The 26,943-nt window shown below is 43.3% G+C and overlaps 1 protein-coding gene across 3 annotated transcripts in view; it reads right to left on the bottom strand.

Moving 5' to 3' along the window:
* Arhgef28 (Rho guanine nucleotide exchange factor 28) overlaps positions 1–26,943 on the bottom strand; it is a 293,656-nt gene that overhangs the window by 224,035 nt on the left and 42,678 nt on the right. For all 3 annotated transcript variants that reach the window (XM_057789428.1, XM_057789426.1, XM_057789427.1), the window contains exon 2: positions 12,971–13,014. In XM_057789428.1, the coding sequence (XP_057645411.1) occupies positions 12,971–13,014 (44 nt within the window). The remainder of the gene's footprint in view (positions 1–12,970; positions 13,015–26,943) is intronic.

Here is a 26,943-nt window from a genome sequence, read left to right as displayed (position 1 = left end):
GTAACCCAGCATGATTGGAATAGGGTGGGAGTTTAATGTTTAAATAATGGTCAGCAGTCGTCTCCCAGAGAAAGGGGAGAGGGACTGGGAGACTGGCTCACTGACTTCTGGGACAGGATAAAGACTTTGAAATCCCTGAACTAAATATTAGAAGGAGAAGAGGCTGGTAACTTGAGGATAGTAGATGAGCACCATGGACACGGATTAAATTAGCATCCCCTGTGGGCACCTTCCTCCTCCTCCCCTTCACAGGGACTCCTGAGGCTCCAGGATCTGGGAGCTGCATTTCCTTCCACAGGAGACCTGTCATGAAGACCTTTCAGGACTTGTCTAGGCATCTAAGACATATCCTAAGGGGAGGATCAAGAATTCTAAATCCTAAAAAAATAAGTCAATAAATTAAAAATAAGACCCTCTCAGCACTCGGGAGGCAGAGGCAGGCGGATCTCTGTGAGTTCGAGACCAGCCTGGTCTACAAGAGCTAGTTCCAGGACAGGCTCCAAAGCCACAGAGAAACCCTGTCTCGAAAAACCAAAAAATAAAAAATAAAAAAAAATAAGACCCTCTGGGTTAGATTTACAAGGCACTATAAAAGCCGGTTTTCTCTTCATCACGGTTTAGGCAATTTGACCAAATGTCACTAATTTAGCCATAAAAGTGTATAGTCACATGCCCTGCCTGCTCAAGCTTCCTGAGATGTATTTTGCTGCAAACTCAGAAAACAACTGAGTTACAACAGTGCTCACCTCTGTTAAGTTCCCCTACTCTGTACACCAGCTTCCCAAATGGATTCAAATGGCGATAAATGTATGTGTTGATGAAAATACAGATACACAGTGGATTCGACCTAAAGAACAGGGCGTCCCATCCAAACTAGATCAGAGTGCGTGTAGCTGTCTGAACTCACCATATAAATGTGGTATTTCAGATCATTATCCAAATCTGCGCAGTGATGGAAAAAGACTCGTCATGTCACAGAGAGGCATGTAACACTAACATCACGCTGAGTGAGCGCAAACGTGGGTCATGATGTGGGGAGGCTGAGAATTGTGTCCCTGCCTTCCGGCCAAGATCAGTACACAAAGCATGAAGCAGCTCCAGTGAGAGCGTCCTGTGCTAAGACGCCCATCTGCAACACCGCCATCAAAATCCACACCCATCAGGACATCTTCATTCCAAACAAAACACAAACATAAAATTGATGTTGGTGGGAACACCGAGAAAACAGGACTCCCCTACACTGCCGGTGGAGTGTGAACCCACACAGCTGCTCTGGGAAACAATCTGGCGAGTCTTCAAACAGCTAAGCATTGAGTTTCCATGTGAACGAGCAATTCCACTTGGAGGTATCTACTCAAAACACTGAAAGCAAGGACTGGAACAAATCTTCATACATCAGTGGCCTTAGAGTAATCAAGTACACAGAGATTAAAAAGTAGAATGGTGGCTCCCATGGGCTGTGGGGACTTGAGAATGCTGATGGTGCTTAATGGATAAGGAGTTCCAGATGGAGAAGAGGAAAAAGTCTCTGAGATGGATAGTAGGGATGGGTGTGCATCCATGTAAATGCAGTTAATGCCGCTAAACTGTGCTCAAAAATGGTTCAAATGGGCCCATGGGGTGGCTCAGTTGGTAAAGTGTTGGGCACGCAAGAATGAGGACCTAAGTTCAGATTCCTAGAAGCCATGTAGAAAAGATAGGCTTATCTATAATCCCAGAAGGAAGAGTATAGACATACACAGGAAGCAACTGAGAGATTCGGGGGAGAGGGTTGCTGGCAGTTGAATCTGGCAGAAACAGCAAGCCCCAGGTTCAGAAAGAGGAGACTCTGTCTCAAAAAATCTAATGAAGTGTGACCGAAGAAGTCACCAATGTCAGCTCTGGCCTCCTCTACACACATATGCATACCCATGCCCATGCACACACACAAATATATACACATGCATGCATCTCACAATAACACAAAAGGCTAAAATGTTAATGTCTGCATCAGAATAACAAAGCAAAAGTTTTGGATTTTTAGACGATAATGAGCTATCCTATCTTCACAAGGATGCAAATAAATGGAATCTCTCAAATATGCACTGCCTATCAGAAGCAAAGTGCTGTGACCACCCTGAAAAATAGCTGGCCATACCTCAGAGCATAGGCATGCAATCACACAGCCCAGCAAACAGACTGCTGCAGACTTATGTCAAAGAGTTGCAGGTTGCATCTGAGCAAAAGTTGATTTAAAAAAAAAATGACCATGGCAGCTTTATGTATAATAGCCCAAACCTGCAAGCAACCAAATGTCCCCCAGAGTCACAGGATAATACAAACTCACCTACTCATTCTACAGAACGCTAGTTAGCAAAAAGAACGAGGTGTGGATACCTGTGGCACATTGGCTACCTCTTGTGAGCATCGGGTTAGATGAAAAGGAAAGAAGTCTCAAAAGATCACATGCTGTATGTATGACTCCATGCTATATAAAATTCTCAAGCAGGGCGGGGCGGCTTGCACCTTTAACCTTAGCATTTGGGAAGCAGAGGCAGGCAGATCTCTATGAGTCTGAGGCCAGTCTGAAATACACTGTGAGTTTCCAGACCAGTCATGGAAACCTGGTCTCAAAACAAATCCTTAGAATGAGAAAATTATAGGCATGAAGATGAGATCAGTGATTGCCAGCACTTATGGATAGTGAAAGAAAAGTAGAGAGGTCCTAAGTCCTCCTCCGTCCCCCTACTCCAACCAAAAAGGTCGTTCTGAAATCTCCCTCTCCCATTCCTTCTCCCTCTCCTTTTCCTACTCCCTCCTCTCCCTCTCCTAGCCCCACTCCCCCCTACACACACACTCCCTCTCCCTCTTCATCTCCCCCACATGACATGTCACAGAACTTGACACAGGAGGACGCGGATACAGACAGGTAGGCACAGGGGACCTGTTCCATCCTCACTTCACCCGTGGCAGCTGGAGATGCAATGACTTATTTCATCTGAGATCCCGCTTCCCTACCATCCTCTGGCCCAGCCAACACACACACACTCTCCCTTAGCCACACCATTGCCTTGGACATTTTTCCTGAGGTTCAGCGGTTAGCTAAAGTCAGCCCTATGCAAGCTGCTCTGAGAAGCACCCCCTAAACTCCCAGTGGTTTCAGAAGCAAAGTCAGGGTGTATCTGCCCAGCCCTTTGTCCCAATGGCCATGATGAACACTCTCATTCATGGATTTCCTAATTGTGAAGTCTCGAGGGCAGGACAGCCCATTTTCCCTTTGTCTGTAAAGTTGGAATCCCAAAGGGACAGTCCCCAAATTGCAGGAATGAAGTCTTGGAATCTGGTTCATAAGTTTGTCTCCCAGACCTTGAGGAGGACCCTGAGCACTGTATCTACCACTGTCATCTTTCTTGGTCTGTAACAATAGGCAGCTTCCTAACCTGCACAAGGCTGGGGTGGCCCCCAAACGCCATCAGAAGACAACACGCCAGGGTGGGAAATCAGCTGGTAACCTGGTATTTGTTCAGAGCATTCAGTGCGAATTACATTACAGGAAAAAATTTAAATTATTCTCTGAGGTGGTAGGGGTAGTGGGGACAGGGGTAGCAGTGAACATTTCAATGGCCATTAGTAATGTTTGCTTCCTCTCCACGCACTTCCCCCCAGACACTCCTCTTCCTGCCGAGTGGCCCTGGAATGTCTGAGGGCATAGTGATACCTAGACAAGAAGCAATTGAATTAGGACGGTTTAACCTATGGAGTTTGCCAGCTTTCCTAATTTCTAATTCCTCGTTAGCAACCCTCACTTTCTTGCTAGTCTGGTGCTTGTAACTTTATTCTCCTTTTCCGAAAGAGCCCTTTGAAAGGTCCAGGCTCAACATCCGTTCCCACCTGTAACTCACTAAGTGCCTGGCATGCCCGGCCTACCCAGTGAATTAATGGAAGCACCAGTGTCGCTGCAGACACCTAGCATCGCTGACGACAATCAGCAACCTAAGGTTCTCAGGAAATAGCTAATGAGAAAACAATTTGTAAGACACCACATAATACCCTAAACCAGCAAGGTAGCACCTCAATTTTTTGCAGGGTTGTATATCAAAATAAATATGGATATTGGGAGATATTACTGAAGAACGCTAAACGCTGCTATTATTTGAAGTGTGCACATGGGGATCGAGAGAAGGCTCAGCAGTTAATGTCTCTGCTCTACCAGACTTTGCTTCCTTGAATCCACACTGTCTGAAACTCTTGTCCCAGAGGATCTGACACCCTCTTTCGACTTCTGTAGGTGCCTGCATTCGTGTGACATAGGTACACACATACACACAAACAAACACACACATATAAATGTTTAAAAATCTTTCTTTCGCGTGCACGTGACATGGCTTATGAAGACTCTTTCGTAGGTCAGAGGATGCTGCAAGAATCTGTTAGGGAAGGTTAAGTTTCTGGACCTGCTACTTCAACAGAACATCTTCTCTCAAGAATTCTAATCTTCAACAAGGCTCTGATACCTCACAAAAGGTGTACACGCAGTGCCCAGAAATATAGTCAAGTCTCAGACTCCGGGACGTGTTTCTCCCAAACATCAAGTTTGCTGACACTTACGATTACAGCCCCCTCCTGACTGACCCACCCGAGTCTTTCTGTGTCCCTGGAATACAAAAGTAAATCAAGACAGTGAGTGTCATTGTCGAGGACAGAAGTGGGCAGCCCCAGGAGCAGGAGGACCTACAGATGAGTCAACTGCAAGGACATGGGAAGACTCAGAAAAAAACGTAGTTCTCGCGTGGGATTTTGGGAGACTGGTGCTTGGCAACAAAAATCAGGAAGCTGGAAAGATGGCTACTTGAGAGAGAAACTTGAAAAATGCTTTCAAAAAAAAAAAAATCACCATCTGGGTTTTAAGTCAAGGATGGATAACTAAGTGATAATGGCAAACAGATCGTGAGGAAAAAGAAGAGGCGTCTGGAGCGGAGGGCAGGGCAAGAAGGCCACACGTGGGTGTACTCAAGCAGGAGCCACAATAGAATAGGAGCAGAAGAGCTGGTCTAGCAAGAGAGGAGAAGGGACCCTGGAGAAAGCCACACAATGAGAGCAGGAAAGAGTTCACACACAGCCTTGGGAAACTGGCATGGGAGTAGCAGGAGGTCAGGGAGCCCCCCTCCCCCAAAGAGTCACTTTTCAACATAAATCAGAACACAAATCCTCCATGGAGGCCACACCCACAACTCCAGCTACCTCGTGATCTGGCCCCGCCCACCCTAACCTGTCACCTACCTTCCTCACCAAGCACCCACCACACTAGCCTTCTGTTGCCCCTATGATACAGGAAGTTCCTGCCCTCTCCCTGGACTCTTGGGCCATCTGATTCCCCTATTAGCACACACCGCACGGCTCACTCTAGTCACACACTGGTGCGTACGTGCGTGCACACACACACACACACACACACACACACACACGCGCGCGCAGAGTCATACACCACTCTCCAGCACAGCAACACGCTGCTCTGGCACAACCTTGTGCTGCTCGAATACAAATCACAACCTGGAATTTTCACTTTTGTTTGTCTGCCTTCCCCCATTTCCTAGGCTAGGGGAAGGCAAACGGGTATGAGGCCTCTTTTGTTGATCTCTGATATCACAGTAGATGAAATCAAATGAAGACTTATGACAGAGGGGGAAACTGTAAATGTATGACCTTTCTAAGATTGGCTTCAATCGGAGCAAGAGGTCTAAAGCCAGATTGCATGAAGTTCTGGAGAGGCAGTCTTAAGACAACTTCTCTGAAGCACACACACCCAGGTGTGTGTGTGGAGGTCTGGTGGGGGGTGCGTCGCTGTATCCATGTCTTCCAAAGCTGGCTTTCCAGAACACCTAAATAAAACCACTCTGACCAGATCTCATTTCAATTCTTCTACCAAGATTCTCACTGTTGAGACTTAAACCATCAGGCCTGAGATATCCCCTAAGATGGAGTTTATGTTTAAGAACGAAATGTAAAAGCTAATTGTGAGGCCAGCAAGATGGCCCCTCGGGTAGAGGCACCTGCCATCAAGTCTGGTGACCTGAGTTCCGACTTGGAAAGCCACAGAGTGGAAGTAGGCAGCCAGCTCCTGCACATTGTCCTCTGACTATCATACATACATATGGCATGTGCTCCCACGCCCATGTGTGTATACAGGGATACACACACACATGAAGAAATAATCAGGTGTAATACAAATCAAGTCAGTTACTTCAAATTATTCATTGAAAACGCAAAGGTTCACATCACCCAAAATTGTGAGGTGGTCACTGAAATCGGGGAAGCGAAGTGATGCAGACTTAAGAACACTTGGTTATATAGCCCCAAAAGCTTTCCAGACACTGCAGGGGTGGGCAGAGTGGCCGCTGGCCAGGCAGGGTAAAAACAGTCCCGTGGTCTTGTTTGCTCTGTGGCCACACTGTACCACCTTGGAATTTGCCGCCTCTGAAAGCAAGCAGGTGAAAAGGGGAACAGATTTAGAAAAAAAAAAAATAAAGCCAAACAGAGACAAACAGAGAGAGTGGGAAAAGCTCAACTAGGCTGAGAACAAGAGCTGTTAGAAGCCGGCCAACTTCAGCAAGCCTGGCTTCAACAACACTGGCAGAGATTCCCAACAGCTGGCAGTGGGTAGGAGGATGCTCAAGCGACTGTGTCTAAGTCAGGACACAGACGGTGCTGCCGCCACATTTGCAGAGAACAAACTCACACAAAGAGAACATGTGGCCCAGAGGCTGACTCCAGGAGGGGCTCCTGATTCCACTCTCTAAGACAGAAATAGCTGCACACGTTAGAAAAGACACCATCGCCTCCACACCGTGACCCCACATACCTCACTTCAGTCTTCCCCAGAGGCCAGGGGAGAGGAGTGCCCAGAAGCGCCACAGTGCTCAGAAGCCCTGTTTATTTTGGAGTTTGTATAGAGTTGAAGCTAATGGAAGGTTCTATGGGGTTTCTAAGTCAAAGCTTTTGATCGAGTGTGCCAGTGGGTCTCTATTAATCTGTGCTTCTAGGGTATCAGATGATGGATGGCTACTGGGTCTGGGTTTCTATGAGCAAAGGAACTCTCAAAGGTCAGGACTTGCCTGGACATAGTTACCACTATCCTTGAGGACAGAAAAAAAAAGTGAGATACTTTAAGGACCAAGAAACGCTGAGATTTTCATTCTATAAAGTTCAAGGGAGACGGCAAGGCAGGAAAGGCCCAAATAGCACCCTTGAGTGCCCAAGAAAATGGAGTTCTAGTGACTGAGCAATGGGACAGTCACTGTAATTTATCAACCACTAAGGTGGGAAAATCCCAAACTCACTGAGATCAGCCACTAACAAATGCTAAGCAAATACATGACATGGTTTTTAGCACAGAATCTGCCAAAGCAATGCCCAGTGCCAAGACGGCAGAGCCAACATGACGGAGCAAATCACCCCATGTAGGAGCTTTAACTTCCGCATCAGCAAAGTGACAGAGACTGGTCAATAGCCTCCAAGGTGTCCTCACAAAGACTATCCAATGATGTGGTCAAGCAAGGCCAATCAGGAGTCAGGGGTGTTCAGGGTCATGAGAGGCCAGTCATGGGGGATGCAGAGCTACAGACAGAGAAAGGGCAGACCTCAGGGCAGGATTTCCTTCAGCAGGAACCAGAAGTTGGTGGGCCTCTGAGGGAGTCCGGAAGGAGATGTCTGCCTGGCAATACCAGAACAAAGCCATCAAGTCACTTACTGCCTCAATAGGAAACTTCTTCCCAGAGCTAGAAAATGGCCCTGAGACTTAAACAGTCCAACCCGATCTGAGATCTGTCCTCAGACTCCCAAAAGACGGCCAAGACCCAGGGAGTGTGCTCAGTCAAATATAATATATATTATACATAAGCCAGAAGATCCATCTATTGGAAAGGCTGATGGAGGAGGAATTAGCTCAGGCACCTAAGGCATGGATCAAGTCTCCAAACACCAGATTATAACTTCATTTGGGACACTCAATCATCCCAGAACAACCAGCATCCCTCGGTAGGATACTGAGACTCCAATAAAATGATAATAAAAACCTAACATGCAGCAGGTCTAGAGGACTAACTTAGATCCAGCTGATAAGGAGCTACAGTGAGAACTCCACTGTCCCTCATGCAGCCCTCGGAGAAACGAGCGCATCCTTCTCAGCAGAGTCCACCAGCACATGTCAGAAAGGGAGCCGACAGCGTGAGTCCCCACCTCTGCAGATGCTGCAAAAATCTCCCAGGATTGACCAGAAAAGGGAAAAATAAAGTTTTTCCTTTCTATGAATGTGAGGTTAAAAAAATTAATGCACTGCTTTGAAAAATAAAAATTAGACAATAAATCCCAATTTTATTATTATCACAATTATTAAGGCTAAGCTTCTAGACATTAAGTATATCTGAAAGTTGCTGACTAAAATGTGACTCTTACCTCTCATTTACAACCCAATTCCATGCCTATGTAATTATGCATTGCATCAGTGCATTCCATTTGCTTAACAAGACTGACTTTCTTGGAATCTAAAGGTAAAGCAGTCTCTAGTCGCCATATGGATACTAGAGTAGTAGTCATAGTTTCAAATGTGTGTGGAATGTATCTGTCACCATTTCCCTCTCCTGTCACCCATTCTCATCTCTTGCCCCCTATCCGCCTCCTATTGGTCCCCTAGTATAAAAACGGAACTAGTGAATAGTCCATTGGTGCCACTCTCAATACATACCAGAAGGTAAGTGAGCACACATCAAGGACACCTGCCCACCATGTTCACGTGGCAGTATCACCAGAGCCAAGAAACAGTACCAGCTCAGGTTCCCATTAACGTGGAAAATGTTTAAGATGTGGTGTACATTTAAAATGGAGCAATATTCAGCCATGAAGAAGACCGAAATTACATCAAACTAGAAGTCAATATATTAAGTAAAGTCCACCAGACTCAGGAAAGCAGATATCCGTTATTTTCTCTCTTGCACGGAGATAAGTATTCGAAGAGTTAAAAGAGTCTTCAGCCAGAAAATAAACACTGTAGACTGGCTGCCTGGCTTCCAATGCACATCTTTCTATGCTTACCCATTCCTGAGCCTCACCTCTGCTAGCTTGAAACCCCACCACCACACACCACAATGCCCACTGATGATTCAAGATGAACATGAAGCCCAAACCATCGTCAAGACTACAGCAGAGAACAAAGAGCCTGGCTTTGCAGACCTGCTGCTTGAGGGCCCTTCACCCACAGATGCGGGAAGCTGTGCCAAGGCTGAAAATTGGATTTGCAATGCCTACATCCCAACTCTGCGCAAATCAACATTGGAGACGCTCACCCAGCTTGCCAGTCTTACCAGGCTGCGTCTCCAGGGTCTGTTTCTCTTCTCTCATGATAGGGGCTCAGTGGACCATCACGCTTTACTGCATTTAAAAACTAAAGTGAGTCTGTGGTTAAGCTGGGGGCTATGCTGACATCATGAAGACTAGAGCAAACCAGCTTCTTAAAGATAAGCAAACAGAAAGGAGCCCCATATTTCCTTCTGAAATAGATTCCTAGTAGAATAGTAAAACAATTTTATGTCCTTTCTTTGTGCAAAAAAGAAAATACAAAAGATTACCTCTATAGAGTTGTGAGCACAAGGTGGCCAGCATAGCATGAAAATGCTATGTAGATGCTAAAAACAACAGAAGCTAAAATTGTGCTGGCAAGAAGGAAAAAGAGAGAAACTAGACACAACAAAAATATCATTAAGTTGAAAACGTGCTTCCATGGTTCAGCTCCCATCTCCCCAAAAGACAAAACAATCCAGCTCCTGGATTCTGTTCTAAACTGAAAAGAAAAAAGAATAATACTGGCAGGCACAAAAGAAGAAAGTTTTAGAAAGACCACAACTGAAGGTTTCCTTCGTGGATCCAAACAAAATGATGGGGAATTTCAAACATATATTTGCATCCACAGATAACCTGAAGTTATAAAAAACATCTCTCTACCATCTTTAGAAAGACATCTCCCTAGTGATACCAAAATAGAGACATACAGGCATTTTAACCATCAGAACACCACAAGGACTCAGTCAAATCAACCCAGTCAAAGGAATCCGAAGTCCTTATAAGACGCACTTGGACGAGGTGCTTTATTCTGAGCTATGAGCAGAGGTCAGGGAATAGTTTCCACCAGCATTTGGCCTTCTGGAATTATTAAATTATCCAGATGATCTAATTTTCCCTAAGGCAAATCTCATATGTTGGTTTATTTTTAAAAAGACTGCTACAGTGACTAAAATTTAAATTTTTATTTGAAAAATACTAATGCCTGAAAGGTATTAGTAAAAATAAAACAATCATTAGTAAAATCAAAAGTATATAGTATTATTGTATAATTTAAGACAACATCCCGATCTGTTATGAGTTTTTCACATTTTATGATGGGGGTGGGCTACCTTAATTATAAAGTTTACCAGGGTTATTATTTCCCCGAAAACCACTTTAAACAACTGAGATTGTCAAAACTACGTGAAAAGCATCAATATTAAGAGATAGGATGCCTCACAGTCAAGAGGCCAAGGCTAAAGCACTGAAGAAATGCTGAAAGGGCGTAGGATTAAATCCATCACAGGTACAGATGGACCCCGGCAGAACACACAGCAAACTGTCAATGGGACTTAGAACTCACGATGAGATTAAACACCAGGCTTCCAATTTGCTTGGCTTACTCTAGGTCTAATTTGTACAGTGTATGTACAAAATACAACACACATGAATTAAAAAATGATTATAAGGGTTTATATACCAAAATACAGTGAACTAGGAAAAGCCAGACATGAAGACATTCACCCCCTGACATCCATAGTGTACTGGTTCCAGGAGCCAATATAGATTCCCAAATCCACAGATGCTCAACACTTTACATAAAGTAGCATCGCATTCGAGCATTTGCATGTACCCCCACACATCCTCCCGGGTGCTTTTAATCTTCCTAATTTAACACAAACACTATGGAGATAAAGGCTATGCTTTATTTTGCAGGGAACAATGGCAAGCAAAGGCTCTGCATATGCTCAAAACAGATACAATTTTTCCTCCAAACATTTATGATAACTGTATTTACAAACATCCGATGAGAGACCAGTGGTGAGACGCTCCCCCGAATACAGGAACAAACTGTAGCATGGGTTCTATGCCTGTATCCATGCATTTTGCACATTTGCTGGGACTTAGTTTAACCATAGTTTCCATTGCAACATATGCTACTGACTTCTTATGGAGGTCAAGTAGCCAGTCTGCAATGATTCTGACATAAAATATTAAGTAAAATGGCAGGACACAGCATAGATGTGTAATTATAGACAGAGTTAGGAAGAGTCGGCCATTTTAAACGTATTTAACATACTACCTCTATTCTAGGATACCATTAGCTGCAATATGCATTTTATAGTTCGTGAAAAATGCCATGTTTTGTTACATAGAACTACAGTCATCAAATGTGTTCTTCTGAAATTAATTTATGCACATATTTTATCGTGTATCACAGAGATCTTTCTGTGTCTTTCTGTGTACGTAACGGCTTTGTCTCCTATTGGAGTCAATTATTTCATGCAGCATGCACTGAAATGAAAATAATATAAACCACTGTGACCAAGATCACAGATACTGAGGGAGAGAATCTGCCAAGACAGAATGAAGGCCAGGATATAGCTTCTGAAATAAAAGGAGGGAGAAAATCATACCTTAGAACTGACGGCACAGTAACATTTTAATACAAAAACTATACTTTGTGTTTTAATTAGTATACTTTTAACAATTCAAAAGATTTCCCTAAGTGAATGCTTACTTGGGTCAATTAAACATCTTGTCCCTTGGACAAGTGTATTAGTTCTTCTCCTGCTCTGTCCTGGCCAGAGCTGTGTTCATGGTAGCTAAGGCAGGAGGATGGCAAGAACCAGATTCTGTGATTGCATAACATGATTCAGCTTGGAATTTGTCTGTTTTAGGGTGAAGAGGGGGAAGATGAGATCAGTGCAGGAAAGAAGTCACGTGGTCAGCAGCAAGGAGGCTGGGGAGGTTTTCAGTTTGGTCTTGGGCTCATCTTTTTTTTTTTTTAGATTATTTAATTATAGTAGGACCCAGGGGATATTTAATAACCTGCACATCACAGTCTGGAGAGAAAACTACAGACCCTAGAGTAACTCAGTAGTCGGAAATCCATTCATTTTATTACTGTGTCACCTTCCAGGGAATACTGTGGTCTATGTAGTGTGTGCGGAAGGGAGAGCGAAACAAGAGAAGGTAGGAGGGTGTACTAGCTGAGCAGTGCGGTGTAGGTGGTAGATGAATATATTAATATTTTTATTAATTGAGGTTTCTGATTAAATTTGTTCTAAGGATAGTGTTCTGCTCCAAACGACAATTTCATCCACACACACACACACACCGAGGAAGGAGGCAGAGAGGGTGCCATTTTGTGAGCAAGGAGACAATTGGCTTAGATTGTATCGCTACCATTCTCAGAAATAAGCCGGAAGCATATGGAAAATGTCTGTCCCCTGCCTGCCACTTCCACACACATCTTACACTTGCTCTCTAAATTCCTATTTCATGTTCAAAGCTAAAACCACTATCAGCAAGGCATACGTCCAAAATTTAAAAAAATAAAAAAATAAAAGGCAAGCCTCCAAGGCACACTTGTTATTATCAGAAAATTACCACGAAACAAAGTGCCCGAATATTCCTCCTAAGAGTAAACCAAATGAGTTGGAAATCGTGTAGCTTTTCAACAAGTACTGAATGAAAGATAGTTAGAGCTCTAGATTTTGGAAAGAGGAGCTAGGCCATTTTAAAAAGCAATACAAAAACACATAATTTAGACGGCAATGCTGTGTGTGTTCTGAAAAAGCCTCCACTCCATAGTAAGTAAAACATTCTCCCTGTCTTCAATCACAGGTTTGAAATTAGGAAAAGGCCACTTGGACCTAAATGCTCAGGGACTTACGTAAAGAGGCACTTCGCTGCAGCTCAACTCCATGGCTCCTGCATCTGTAATGGAAACAAGACAAGCGTTATGGCAGGAAGCCTGTCACCAGCCCTCAGAGTGCTCTGGGGCCCACATTTCAGTGTCAACATTACGGAGGAAGGAGTACAATAATTAAGAAAGCCACAGAGATTATATGTGCATGCGTGCATGTGCGCGCACTCTCTCTCTCTCTCTCTCTCTCTCTCTCTCTCTCTCTCTCTCTCACACACACACACACACACACACACACACACAAAGGCCAGGGTTGTAGATCAGTGGCAGAGCACTTGCCTCGCCTATACCAAGGCCTGGAGTCCATTCCCAACCACCCCCTTTAAAAATGAATATAGAAAAGAGCCATTCTGTTATACAAAATTATTCTCCCCAAGAAAACAGAAAGGCAGCCCTTCAGAAACTTAAACATACGCTCAGTAATTTGATATCTAAGAGTATACACAAAAGAATTGAAAATGGACTCAAAGGAATCAGCAATTCTATTCACAAGAGTCAAAGCAATTTGAACACCCAGTAGCCTGTCCATAGACAACCAAAATGCAGCAGACATGCAATAGAATCATCTTCTTCCACGTGCTGCAACATGAAGGAGACTGGAGGATTGTATGCGAAGACAAACAAGCCAAATGCAAAAGAAAAATACCGTTGTCATTCCACTTATATGAGGTATCTAATTGAGTAAATTCATAGAGACAGAAAGCAGAATACAAGTTACCAAGGCCTGGAATTGCTGTTCAGTAGATGCACGACTTTTACTCGGGAAGATAAAAACACAGTCCTGAAGATGGATGACCGTGATATTACACAGGGCAAATGTGCTTAATGCAGTTGAATCACATGTTCAAAATGGAACAAATGATAGATCTTACATATATATATATATATATATACATATATATATATCACCATAACACAAAGACACAAGTTACATACAGTATGTATCTGAGCAAAATAAGAAGTATCTGGAAAAAATATTCCAATTATGTGTGTGATGACATACATATGATGTATATACATGCATACCTAAATACACATATGGTCTCACCTTTATTATTTCAGATTAGTTTCTACACATACATAAATCCCATCACTTCAAATACTCCACTGACTATCCCAGAATTGGGAATATTTCCAAAAGCCAGAGACACAACACAAGCATTAGGAAAACTTCGTTGTAACTCACCCTTGTCTCACAGGCTGCTATAAGGTCTCAATCTACTTTTGCCCAGATAACACAGAAAGCATAAGACCATTCTTGACTCTCTGACACAGAGGCCAAAGGTTCTGCCCACAGCATTGCAATGGGGTGCAGCCCACCAGCAAGCTAACCAATTTTTCTAACCAGTTGCCTGAACCTCCATCTGTCAGTGCCTATCTCTTTAAAAACAGCGCACAGGGGTGTCTGTGAGCAGACAGGTGGACAAATGAACTGTGGCGTGTCCATACAATGGAATGTCATTCCACCTGAAAAAGGAAGGAACACATGCCACAGCCTGGATGAGTCCCAGCAGCTCATCACAGCGAGATGAGCCAAACAGAAAGAGCAATGCCCCATGGTTCCAGTAATACAGGATGGCAAGAGCCAAAGGTGGTTTCCGTGAGCAAGGAGGGGAGATTGTTTTGTTTAATGGACTTAATAGATGCTGTGTTTCAGGTTTTACACAGTGAACACTGTCCTGCAAAGGATAATGGCAATGGAGAATAATAGTGTGCTTAATACTCCCAAGCTGTACACACACACATGCTCACACACACAGAATAAAAACAGTCTCAAAATAGCACCTAGATGCTGGCCTTCTGATTAATCAAAGACCCACCATCATTCACTGACCATTTGCTGTGGTCCACCAAAAGGGAGGGAAGGTGGCCCAGCCTCAGACGCTTCAGCTGAACAAAGACAATTAAAAGCTGGGCAAAGTACAAAATGGATCACACGAAAATTCTAAAGAGGACAGACAAGGGGCATCATCACCGTCTCCCTCACCCCGAAGCTTAACCACTGCCCACTGCCAATTCTAGGTTCTGTTCACCTGGCTCTGGGCTTTGGACCACAGCTCCACTCTACAGCCCTGGGGAGCTCCAGGAAGGGGGGCACACTGCAGTCTGAATGGTGACATTCAGTATACTAATTCCCAGAGGGTACACTTGGCAAGGAAGAATTTGAAAATCTCTATTTTTATTAATTTTGTCTAAAGGCACCCAAATCAAACGTCCTAATGCTTCATACACATTCTAGCATAGAAACCTCTCGGGAACCAAGTCGCATGAGTCATGGTGAGAGACAGCCATCGTGGTGGGGGGGCAAGCCAAGGATGGACTACGGGGTGTTTCTTAGCCCTGTTCTCAACCCAGCATGCCCTGTGCAGCCTCGTGTGAACCCAGTGGAGTGGGCTCTTGGATGATAATCTACTTCTGGCAAAACTAACTTCCCAAGCTAGACCAGTGGCTTCCAGAGTCTGGGAAAGACATCCCATGAAAGATAATACTAACGAGAAAATAACAGAATAGGCTTAGTATGAATTCCTAATAGAAACTGTTCATCAGTTCCTAGCAGAAAATCCAAATAATGAGCAACTCAAGAGCCCTGACAAAAGGAGGACTCCAAACTCCAAGTTATCTTTTTGTTGGTGGTGGTGGTTTTCTGAGACAGGGTTTCTCTGAGTAGCCCTGGCTGTTGCTCTGTAGACCAGGCAGGCTTTGAACTCAAAGATCCACCTACCTCTGCCTTCCAAGTGCTGGGATTAAAGGCCAGTGCCACCACAGCCCGGCCAAACAGCAAATCATCAAGACAGGCTTTGAAAGCTGGATTCATGTGCATTAGGACTGACCCTGACTTGTACTATGTCTTCTGTGCATCAGACAGCAGCGGCTCTTGACCTTGCAGAGCTCACAGGCAAGCCATATGCAATCTCTACCGAAGGTGAGGGTAAAACTTGATTTCTACTTAACATCAAAAGAAATGCATTATCATGGTGATTTAAATAGCATAAGCAATTAAAAAAAAAACTAAAATATGTTTGTTTCATGAGTAAAACTGTTTCCGGCACATTTATCAAAATAAATTAAATGGAGTGGAGGTTTCACTACATCTTAGATGAAATACAGGTATTTTCCCCCTATGCAAAGAGCTACAGGCAACGAAAGAATGCCGACAGCAGGAAAAACAGGCTTCCTCAGGAAGGAGCACCCCAGCTGCTTGTGTAATATCAAATAGTCCTGACCACATACATATAAGTAGCATTATTCAAGCCAGGTGTGGTGCCCCATACCTTTAATCTCAGCACTTGGGAGGCAGAAGTAGGCAGATCTCTGAGTTCCAGGCTAACCTGGACTACACGGTGAGTTCTAGGACAGCCAGGACTATACAGATGGACACTGTCTTAAAAAAAAAAAAAAAAGTAACAGTATACAGGCTGAGCAGGTTGCATTTATGTATATAGGAAAATATATGTATATAACAAAATTTAATGGAAAAAAGGGCATTAATTTGAATGAGAGAAAAGTGGGGTATATGAGACAGTTTTGGAGAGAGGAAGGGGAAATGATATAATTAAAATATCAAAACTTGAAAGAAATACTTTTTAAAAAAAATAGGTGTTTTCCAAAACCCAGATTTATCTTCTAGATTTTTTTAAAAACCAGGGACCAAACTCAAGGCTTTGGGCATTCTAAGCAAGCACACTGACACAGAATTATATTCCTGTCCTGGTTTTTGAGACAGAGTCTTAATTATGAGCCCACACTGGCCTTGAACTCATCCTCTGGACTCCGCCTTCTAAGTGCTTTCATTACAGGCGTACATCACAGCACCTGGGTGGATTTTGTCTGTTAATAAAATACACCAAAAAGGAAGTAGTCCAAGGGGTATGTGAAGAGATAAGAATGGACGTAATTATGATCAATATTAAAAATACATTGTACATATATATGAATATGTCAAAAATATTGCATGCGAACACGGGGGTGGGTAGGTGGGTGTGCACACACGCACGTGCAATCATTATGGCCAGCAGCGTATTAATCCGCTATCCTATTCGACATGACTCAGTAGTCAGTGTTGGTTCAAACTTTGAGTGTCTGAACCCAAATAGTTTATTTAGGCAAATTTAGGCACAGCACAATTTGGTAAGAAAATTTTCCTGGTGATAATTCACTCAATTCTGTGTGCACAATAAAGTTTAAGACATGACTACACTGAAACTCTTTGCAAAGAACAAATGGCATCTCCCATAAAGATGGGTTCTACAGACAGGCTAAGAAAACCAAGCTCATGGTAACGGTCTTGGGGAGGACGGTCACCAAGCTATTACCACATCTACTCCTGGCCTTCTGAGCAGAACACATCTCTCTCCTTTGAAGAGACAACCCAACCCTGCATGTTAACATTCCAGGTTCCCCTAGCGTATATCTGGGAGTGCAAGGACCTCTGTGCCTCTCATGGAATACCTTTTTAGATATGTTTTAAATTATATATATATACCAAAAGAACCATAGAACTGGTTTTGGTGAGAATGTGAAGATATATTCTGAAAAGCAAATTGCTTCTTTAACAACAAAAACTGTTAATAATAATAAAACTAGCCATGAATAAGACAGCGGCTCTGACAAAGGTGTTTGTTCGGTTCTGGGGAGGTAGGAAGACATTCACATGTATGTGCAGGTGCACAGAGGCCAGAGGGAGACTTCCAGTGTCACCCTCCATCACTCTCGACCTCATCCCTTTCAGACAGTCCCTTACTGAACTGGAAGCCTGCCTCTAGGCTGGCCAGAGAGCTCCCAGGATTTGCCTGGGATTACAGGCGCAGGTGGCCATGCCTAACTCTTTATGTGAGCGCTAAGTAGTCAAATTCAGGTCCTAATGCTTGCACAGCAACTGCTCTTACCCAATGAGCCATCCTCACGGTCATATGAGCCATCCTCATAACCAAATGAGCCACCTTCACAGCACCTGCTGAGTCTAAAATGTGCTGCACCTGAGATCCATTCCCTTTGTCATTTGAGCGAGATGCTATAATGAAGAACTTGAAACCAAAGGTGTGTAGACCTGCAGCCAGTCAGAACGGCTCATTTCACAGAAGTGTTTCAATGTGGTCAGATGATTACAATTTCTTTTTTTTTTTTTGAGACAGGGTTTCTCCGTAGCTTTTTGGTTCCTGTCCTGGAACTAGCTCCTGTAGACCAGGCTGGCCTCTAACTCACAGAGATCCGCCTGCCTCTGCCTCCCGAGTGCTGGGATTAAAGGCGTGCGCCACCACCGCCCAGCTGATTACAATTTCTATAGGAAGTAGCCATAAAAGCCATTACCACATTGAGGGTCACGGGCTATATGGTGGCAGCGTACTTTCTAAAGTTGTCAAGCTTAAACATAAATTACATATGTTTTCCTTATAAATACAGAGGAATTCCAAACTTTCTGAGGTGGGAAGTATCTGTTTGTGTTGGCATTTTCTTTGGGAGGAAGGGGTGCAAACTCAAATGACCTGTCCTTTCCAGGAAAAAAGTAGTGCTCTAGTAACTGGAAAAAAAAAGAAAATGCATTCCCAAGGCTGCAGACAGTAGTTGTCGCGGTGAGGACATTTTGAAAAGTATTGTTTGGGCCTCGTCCTCCTCTTCCAGGGTTTAGCCCAGTACATGGACGGAACTAGAAACGATCATATTAAGTGAAGTGGCCCAGACTCAGACGTCACATATCTCTCTCATCAGAGGCTCCTGGTTCCAAGTCCTCAGAGGTGAGACCACATCCTGGAGTGACCACAGAAACTAAGAAACTAAAAGAAGTCTGTGGGCATGTTAGGGATGTAGGGGACAACTAGAGAGGAGAACAATAGAGAGGGTGCAAGTGACCTGATTAGAGAAATGGGGGAAAGGGAGAATTCTAACTAGGAAATAATAGGGGGGATAAACATAGAAGGGGGAGGGCGGAGGCCAAAATACTAGTAAGAATGTCTGAGAAAGTCATACGGAATCATACTATTAACTACCTACCTTAAAAAGCCGAGGGTACACATAAGCCTGTGTATAAATATTCACATATTCTTAGCGAGGCAAAACTGACAAGAGTCAAAGACCACTGAAGGACCCACCTCTACGTCCTGTGCCACCACAGATTCCACTACTAACTCTTTATAGTAATATTGTCAAATATTATATAGAACATGCAAAAGACTTAGGACCTTAGCAATCATTTATTTATCAGATACCACCCGACTAATCTTTCTCTCCTTCCACTCTGTAAAGTGGGAACCCCCACACCATACACCAAACATGAGAGGCCCTCTTATGAGTCGTTGACCAGGGCTGTCTAATGGACTCCCGAAACATAGAGCCTACTGCCGTTGCCCTTTGCTTACCCCCAAGAGGTGGAAGTTATGTCCCTATTGCTGAAGACACCATGTACTTCTGACACAGGGCTCAGCGTCTCTGAGTGGGAAATGACCTGAAGGTCTCCCCCCTGAGGACTAACTTTCCTGATACCAGAGAGCGCCATGCAAACTTCCAAAGGAGGGGACCAACCACGAGCCATTCTGCCTAGCTATGACACCATGAACCACAACAACTAACTGGTACAATAACACTAAGGGTTACTGGGAAGTCATGGATCTTGGAGAAGAACTGACAACTACCACATTGTTAAACCATCATGATCCCTAATATATTCTAAATAATTGTCTTTATACCCACAGACGTGTAGTCCTACCCTCTCGTAAATGAAACACCTCTTTGCAACAGACAGAGACCATTACAGAAAGCTATAACCAATCAGAAGGCAGAATTGTGGAGCTTAGTCCCCGTGAATACATCTACAGAGCATCTCTTGCACCTAACTAAGGCTTGGGAAACACTGCAAACGAGGGGGTAGAAAAATTTAAAAAGCCAGAGGATAAGAGGGGTTGCTAGAGGATTGTGTCTCCTAGACACAATGTCAGAAGTACAGATGATCTCACCAACATGGTGGCCTAAACATGAGCTGAACAAAGACAACAGCAATAGAGATCCCAAGGTGGACAGCGGAAAGATCATGAGGTCTCAACCCTACACAAAGAGCTACAGGCAACTAAGGGATGCTGAGACTGGGAGAAAGTCTTCCTCAGGGAAGAGCACATCAACTGGGTATCTAATACAAAGTTAGCCCCGAAAACATACACACAACTACCATTATACAAAATGAGTAGGTCGTATTTAGGGATAATATATAATTAATTTAAAAAGACACAATGAATTTGAAAAAGAGCAAGAGGAATGTGGGGGGGTCTGGAGGGAGGAAAGTAAAGGGAGAAATGGTATAGTTATATTAAAATCTCAAAATTAAGAGGAGTGTTTGTATAGATGCCCACAGTTTGTAGAGTTTGGCACAAAGTGTGCTTTAAGTTTGCATTTTTGGTAGCCCTCAAACCTGTACTCCATAAATATTTGGAAAAAATAGATTAAGTCTATTTTTTATTAAAGCTTCCAAGAGGAGCATTTCCTAGCTTTCACATTTTGTTTGTTTGATTTATAAAATACCTCCTAGTGAGTTTGCAGAAGGACAGACAGCTATCAGGGAAGGTGAGCATTTCTTTACCAACCCTCACAGAACTGGGGGCTAGGAGACCGAAACCTAAGTCTCTCAATCTCAGGGCAGCAAGCACAGAAAGTCTTAGCAAAACTCTACACAAGGAACTATCTTCTCATCATCAAACACTTCAAACCTATTTCAAGGTACACAGCAACGAGAAAGAAATAAAGGACTCAGAGCATCCGGCTGTTTCACACTGATGATTCTTAGGGAATAAACAAGGTTAATACAGAAACTTCACTACCACGTTTAATCCTGATAACTTTTTCCATTTTTACACAGGCTATAGAATACGCACCGTTGTGTCGGCATGGTGTGTAAGCTAGCACATAAACACATTAAGTACAATACATGCTAACTCTTGAGTACATATTAGCATTTTGAAAATCTACTTCTAAAAAAACAGGCTTTCCCCATTGGTCAGGACTTCCTAGCAACTTTCTTTCGCATAATCCAGGTGGGTATGGCTGATGGGGGTAAGGTGCAATTCTCCACTGCATGTGAGGTGGGTACATGTGACCTGCACCCAGGGTGAGGTGGTGGGTACATGTGACCTGCACCCCGGGGGTGAGATAGTGGGTACATGTGACCTGCACCCAGGGTGAGGTGGTGGGTACATGTGCCTGCACCCCAGGGTGAGATAGTGGGTACATGTGACTGCACCCAGGGTGAGGTGGTGGGTACATGTGCCTGCACCCAGGGTGAGGTGGTGGGTACATGTGACCTGCACCCTGGGTAAGGTGGTGGGTACATGTGACCTGTACCCAGGGCGAGGTGCACCTTCGCCTGGCACTGTGAAGGACCTGCTTTCTCCACATGTCTGTCTACGTGAGGCTAAGGGAGACAGGGCTGCCTCAGCTTTGATCTCAGCAGAACCATCTAGGCCCTGACAACATGTTACTGATTTTCTACCTTCTGTTTGATAACTCATCTCTTATTTCTGCCAGCTCAACTTCTTGCTATTCAGTGTACCCATTTAAAAGCCACTCTGGTTAACATTAAATACATTTTCTGGATTAACCCTCTTTGACTCCTTAAGTAAAATAATCTTAAACCAAAATGTGTGACATTATTTTTTAAAAGATGGGTTTCCTTAAAGGTTTTAATATTTTTGCAAATGCCATAGCTTAAATGCCTGGCTCTTGCTACAGTAGACATTGAACTGTTTTGTTTTTATATTTGTGTGTATGTGGTGTGTGACTGTATGAACACTTGTGTGTATGAATAAGTTTGCACGCACACCATGATGCACAAACAAAGGTCACAGGATAACTTCACATGTTGGCCTCCACTTACCTTCCACCTTGTTTAAGGCAGGGTCTGTGTGTGTGTGGTTTACTGCATATGCCAGACCAGTGGACAGGTGGGTTTTGGGGGACTCTGTTGTCTCCTCCCACCTCCCTAAAGGAGCTCTAGGACTATTTGGGGTCTGGGGATTCAAATTCATGTCGCTATGCTTGGGCAGAAAATGCTTCACACACGGAACCATCTCCCTAGTCCTGAAACTGGTTCAAATAGACACCACATGAATTCTGAAAGAAATAACAGAGTCTCATTCTTCATTCCAAATGCTTTCAAAGCATCTACTGTATTCCCTAAATGAGTTGTAGAGAAAGTAATTTGAAAAAAAAAATACGATCCATCCAATTCAACTGTCAAACTTCAAACTGGGTAATATTTTTAAAGTTTATTTCCCTTTGGGTTTTCTTCAGGTGAACTCCTCTTTTGTAAGGAGAGGCTCTGAATCCTGCTCTCGCCTGGCTAACGAAGCTGGGTCTCCTTCTATAGCAGTCTTTCTCAGCCTCCCTAACACTGCGACCCTCGTGTTGTGGCGAACTCCCCTCAACCCTAAAATTATTTTCACTGCTACTTCATAACTTTAATTTTGCTATGTTATGAATCGTAACGTAAATATCTGTGCTTCCCAATGGTCTTAAGTGACCCTTGGGAAAGGGTCGTTCTACCCTCAAGGGCGTCACAACCCACAGGTTGAGAACCACTCTTCTACGCCAAGTTTAGCAATCAAGTAAGTTTGTGTTCTGCCAAGCCAACTGTAGCTGCGCTTGGCCTTTAGCATCTCCCTGTACAAATGTCCTGTTCCAGCTTCTGCTCTGTTCCCAAGGCCTGATGCCCTCCTGTGACTTCTACATGGTTCATGCTCAAATCCTAAAAAAAAAAAAAAAAAAAAAAAAAAAAAAAAAAAAAAAAAAAAAAAAAAGAAAGAAAGAAAAAATCAGAGTGCATTTTCTAAAAACATTTTTGGGAAAGTAAATGCCAAAATATTTCCAAAACTCTCACGAAGACCAAAGGATGGTGTGGACTCTAGTCCATAGCATTTGTTTTCAAGTTTGCCTCCGAAAGCAGAAACGAATGTTACTAATGAGATACTAAATAGGCTCACATTACAGCAAATAGCTAATATCCGAAAGTCTTTGACTGCCACTTAACTGTAAAGAAAATTAGCAGTCCACTGTAAGTAAGCTAACTTTGTAAAGTAGAAAAGGAAGTAAATATAGCATTCAGTTTGCAAGGAGAAAATCAGTTTCCCACTTCATGAAATTCCAGGTTTCTAACGCTTGTCCTCCAAATGAAATACTCGTGGATGTGAAGTCATGACTTCATTGTTCAGGTGTGGGGATGTCTTAGGGTGGTAGTGTTGTCTGTCTGTCTGTTTGCTTAGAGACAGGGTTTCACCATTTAGCCCTGCCTGAAGTTCATTCTATAGACCAGGCTGACCTCAGACTCACAAAGCTCTTCTACCTCCAACCTGCTACAAAGGTCTGCGACACTGCGCCCCTCAGAGCTAGACCTTCGACTTTGTCTTTGAACATCATCATCATCATCATCACCTTCCATTCCTTTTACAAAACTCTTGGCAACGGCCACTACAAATATGAGGAACTACACTGAGAAAGTTAATGTTACAGCAGACCTTCGTCTAGATACTTTATAAACACGGCAGCCTGAAGAAGAATATTCGGGAAACAAAAGCTTAAACATAAAACTATTCTACACTAAACTTACGAAGTTATGTGCCCAATAAGTGGTGGCCTCCCCCTCCTCCTCTGCCCCTCCCCTCCACTTAAGCTATTACACTTCTGCAAAGCAACGAGCTTTTGGTTGTTCGTGTGGTTTGTTTTGTTTTTGTTTTGGGTCTACCTGTGATTTGCGAATGATGTAATAAAATATAAATCAGTTTAAAATTCAAAAGGCTTTAAGGCATACATTTTTTATAAAGTTGAGAAAAGTATCATTGGGGAACTGTTTAAGTTTTATACATGAAGCAATTTATCAATGAGAGAATGGTGGCACAGACCCACTGACAAGTAATAAGAAAAATCATAAGCCAGCAGCTTCAACCCTAATCATTTTAATACAAAAGAAATAAAAGTTAGTGTGTCCAACCAAATGACAGCCATAACAATGCTTAGAAAATTAAATATGGCAGCACAGATTTCGTGATGTGCAATGAATCACTTTAGGTAGAAGTATGCATGCACCATCCTCAGTCCTACACACACATACACATACAAGCACACGCACACACACATGTACACACACACACAAATGCACACACATGGACACACGTACACACACACGCACACGTGTTCATCTCTGATCAGTCTTTGGGTTAGCACAAAATCAAAAATGAAAAATGGCAGCTTTTTAAGATCCCACAGCAAATGGCAGAGCTGGTACCCAACTCAACTGTGATACTAATGGAGAAGGGAAGGACAGTGCACTCTGGGCTATGAGGCCAAGTCCCCAAGACAGCCTTTGATGCCAGCACAATGGAAATGCGTAAGAAAAGAGCATTTAGGCATGAAGCTACTACCGAATAGACAATGCTGACTATATAAACCTGTCCCAGACTAGAGTGATCTGAGTCATGCAAGTCTCTGCAGCTGTAAGAGAAAAGTTAGACTATTTCATGATCACTAAGGTTGTGTCTGAGGATTAAAGCAACAACACAGTAACTCTTCAATAGGCTCTCGTTAATGCAAACTAGTGGGGGTGGTGGGGGAAGAAGGAGAGCCAGTCGGTCTGAAATAGTGCAGCCTAAATTAGAGGATGTTTATAAAGTATAAAGAAGAGCAGGAGTTGGCTGCTAACAGAATGTTCCGCCAAGCCTGTCACACTCATTTGTATTTCTCGGGATTTATTTGCACATAGGCACAGTGATTAAGCCCTTTAAAAGCTTTTTCCAAATCCACTGAACTTTCACTGATTCTGGAAGTCTGGGTGTAGTGTTTATAGTCAACACAAAGCTCAATTATCATCCAAGTATCCTGAGGAAGACCCAACCTTTCAACACTTTAATTCCCTCCTTAGCAAGAACTCTCCGAAGTTCCTCTTGAATGCTCACTGTCAACCACTGTCATGGATGGACTCTGGGTAAAGCACTCTGTAGCCTGTCCTGGGAGAGACACTAAAACATGTAAGACACTATGCCTGTCAAGGTGTCACAGCTCTATCCCCATGATAGGATGAGGCAGGAAGGTATCAGAAATGGGACCAGTGACTGGAAGAAGGGGATGGCGGGAAGCCAGCATGAAGAGACAAGAGAATCCTCAGATCGCAGCCAGCTGCTAAAACTAAAACTGGCAGGCAGGGCCACCCAAAGCTCTTCCATTTGCTGATGTTTGAAAGTTTGGATTCAGTGAGAAAGATTGTTTTATTTATTTAACAGTTCTGTCTACAAAATGCAAAGCATCAACCTAGAGAAAGAGAAGACAAAAGACACATCCCTGTGAGAGGAAACGTGAGGTAAGCGCGACATGAAGCCTTGCTAGGCAGCTTGCTGTGGCTCACTCTCATTTCACAAGCTAAAGGACCTCCATTTTTACCTTGGTGAAAAGGAAGGTGACTTTTCCTGGGGTCTAATGTAGAATTTCTAGAAATTAATATGTTAATTAAGCCATGAGTTTGTAATGTACGGTCTATGGATAGACTTTATAGGGACATGAAATTAATGTAAAATTTTGTTTATGTGTATTTCCTGGCAAGAGTTTAAAGCTTACAATGGGTTCTCAGTGGTCCATTAGAACTGGGAAAAAAAGACGAAAGTTCATGTTAGGAGACTAAATGGATGTAGATATTTGCCAAACACAGACCCAACAAGCAACTTTCAAACAACCTCACTGGCAAATACGCAAAGGACAGAGATGAACATTTCACTTGTAGAGAGTACACAGATGGCAATAAACACATGGCGAGATGCTCAACATCATTAGTCACTAAGCACATGCAGATTCAAACCACAGTGAGATCAGCACCTGTCATTCAACATGAATGACAAACAAAAAGAGTGCATGCCCTGGGGACGATGGGAAAACCAGACCTCATTGCCGGTGGGATAGGAAAGGGTACAGGCATGAAGGAAGACATGGGGGATTTCAAAAACCTAAGCTCAGAAGTGTCATCAGCAAGGCACTAACAGAGAAATACAAATTCACATCCACACAAGAACCTGGATATTTCACAGCAGCCCTGTTTATAACAGCCTCAAAATGAGATGATCCCAGAAGTCCTTCCACAGCATGATAGTTCAGCTTAGAACAGCACCATAGAAACGTGGAGTGGGCCTCTTTGTTCCTGTGGGCTCTGCATTCATGCATCCTGCCAAACACAGACTGAATATGCAGGTGGGCTTATAATGGTTACATATAGACCAAACTTCTACAGATTTTTCCCAGACAATAAAGTATTACTTGCCTAATGCTAATATGGTTTTAGCTATTATAAGTAATCTAGAGATGGGTTAAACTATATGGGAGGAGTCATATGGGTTATATGATGATGCAATACATCTCTATAAGACTTGAACAACCTCAAATTTAGTATCCATGACAAATCCTAGGCCAATACCTATCCATGCAAAGGAACAACCATACACCATTTGCCAATACAGAGTGGACAGTGGTGGCATGGATAAAGCTTCAGGAAGTGAGGCTAGAGAAATGGCTTAACAATCGGGAGCTCTTGCTCTAACTGAGAGCCTGATCCACTTTCCAGCACCCTGTCAGGCAACTCACAGCTGCCTCTAACTCCAGCTCCAGGAGGACCTGACACCTCTTGCCCCCATAACCACCTGCACTGTGTGTGTCCCTCCACACAGAGAGACAATCAAAAGTAATGGAAATAAGACCTTAAAATTTTCAGGAAGTTACAGTGAGCAATAAAAGCCTAACCCCCAAAAGTGGTAGATTGTTGTCTGGGGTTTTCTGTCCTGCCTGTTTCCCACAATTGTTAAGTCCCAAAGGAGTTACACAGAGGTCTACATTAGTTATAAACTGATTAGCCCATTAGCCTAGGCTTATTAACTCTTATAACTTCTATTAGCCCATTATTCTTCTCTATGCTAGCCATATGGCTTGGTACC

The sequence above is a fragment of the Chionomys nivalis genome, chromosome 15 (genome assembly GCF_950005125.1).
Source record: "Chionomys nivalis chromosome 15, mChiNiv1.1, whole genome shotgun sequence".
Classification (NCBI taxonomy): Eukaryota; Metazoa; Chordata; class Mammalia; order Rodentia; family Cricetidae; genus Chionomys; species Chionomys nivalis.
The sequence above is the reverse complement of the archived record's forward strand: the minus strand, read 5'-3'. Positions and strand labels throughout refer to the sequence as shown.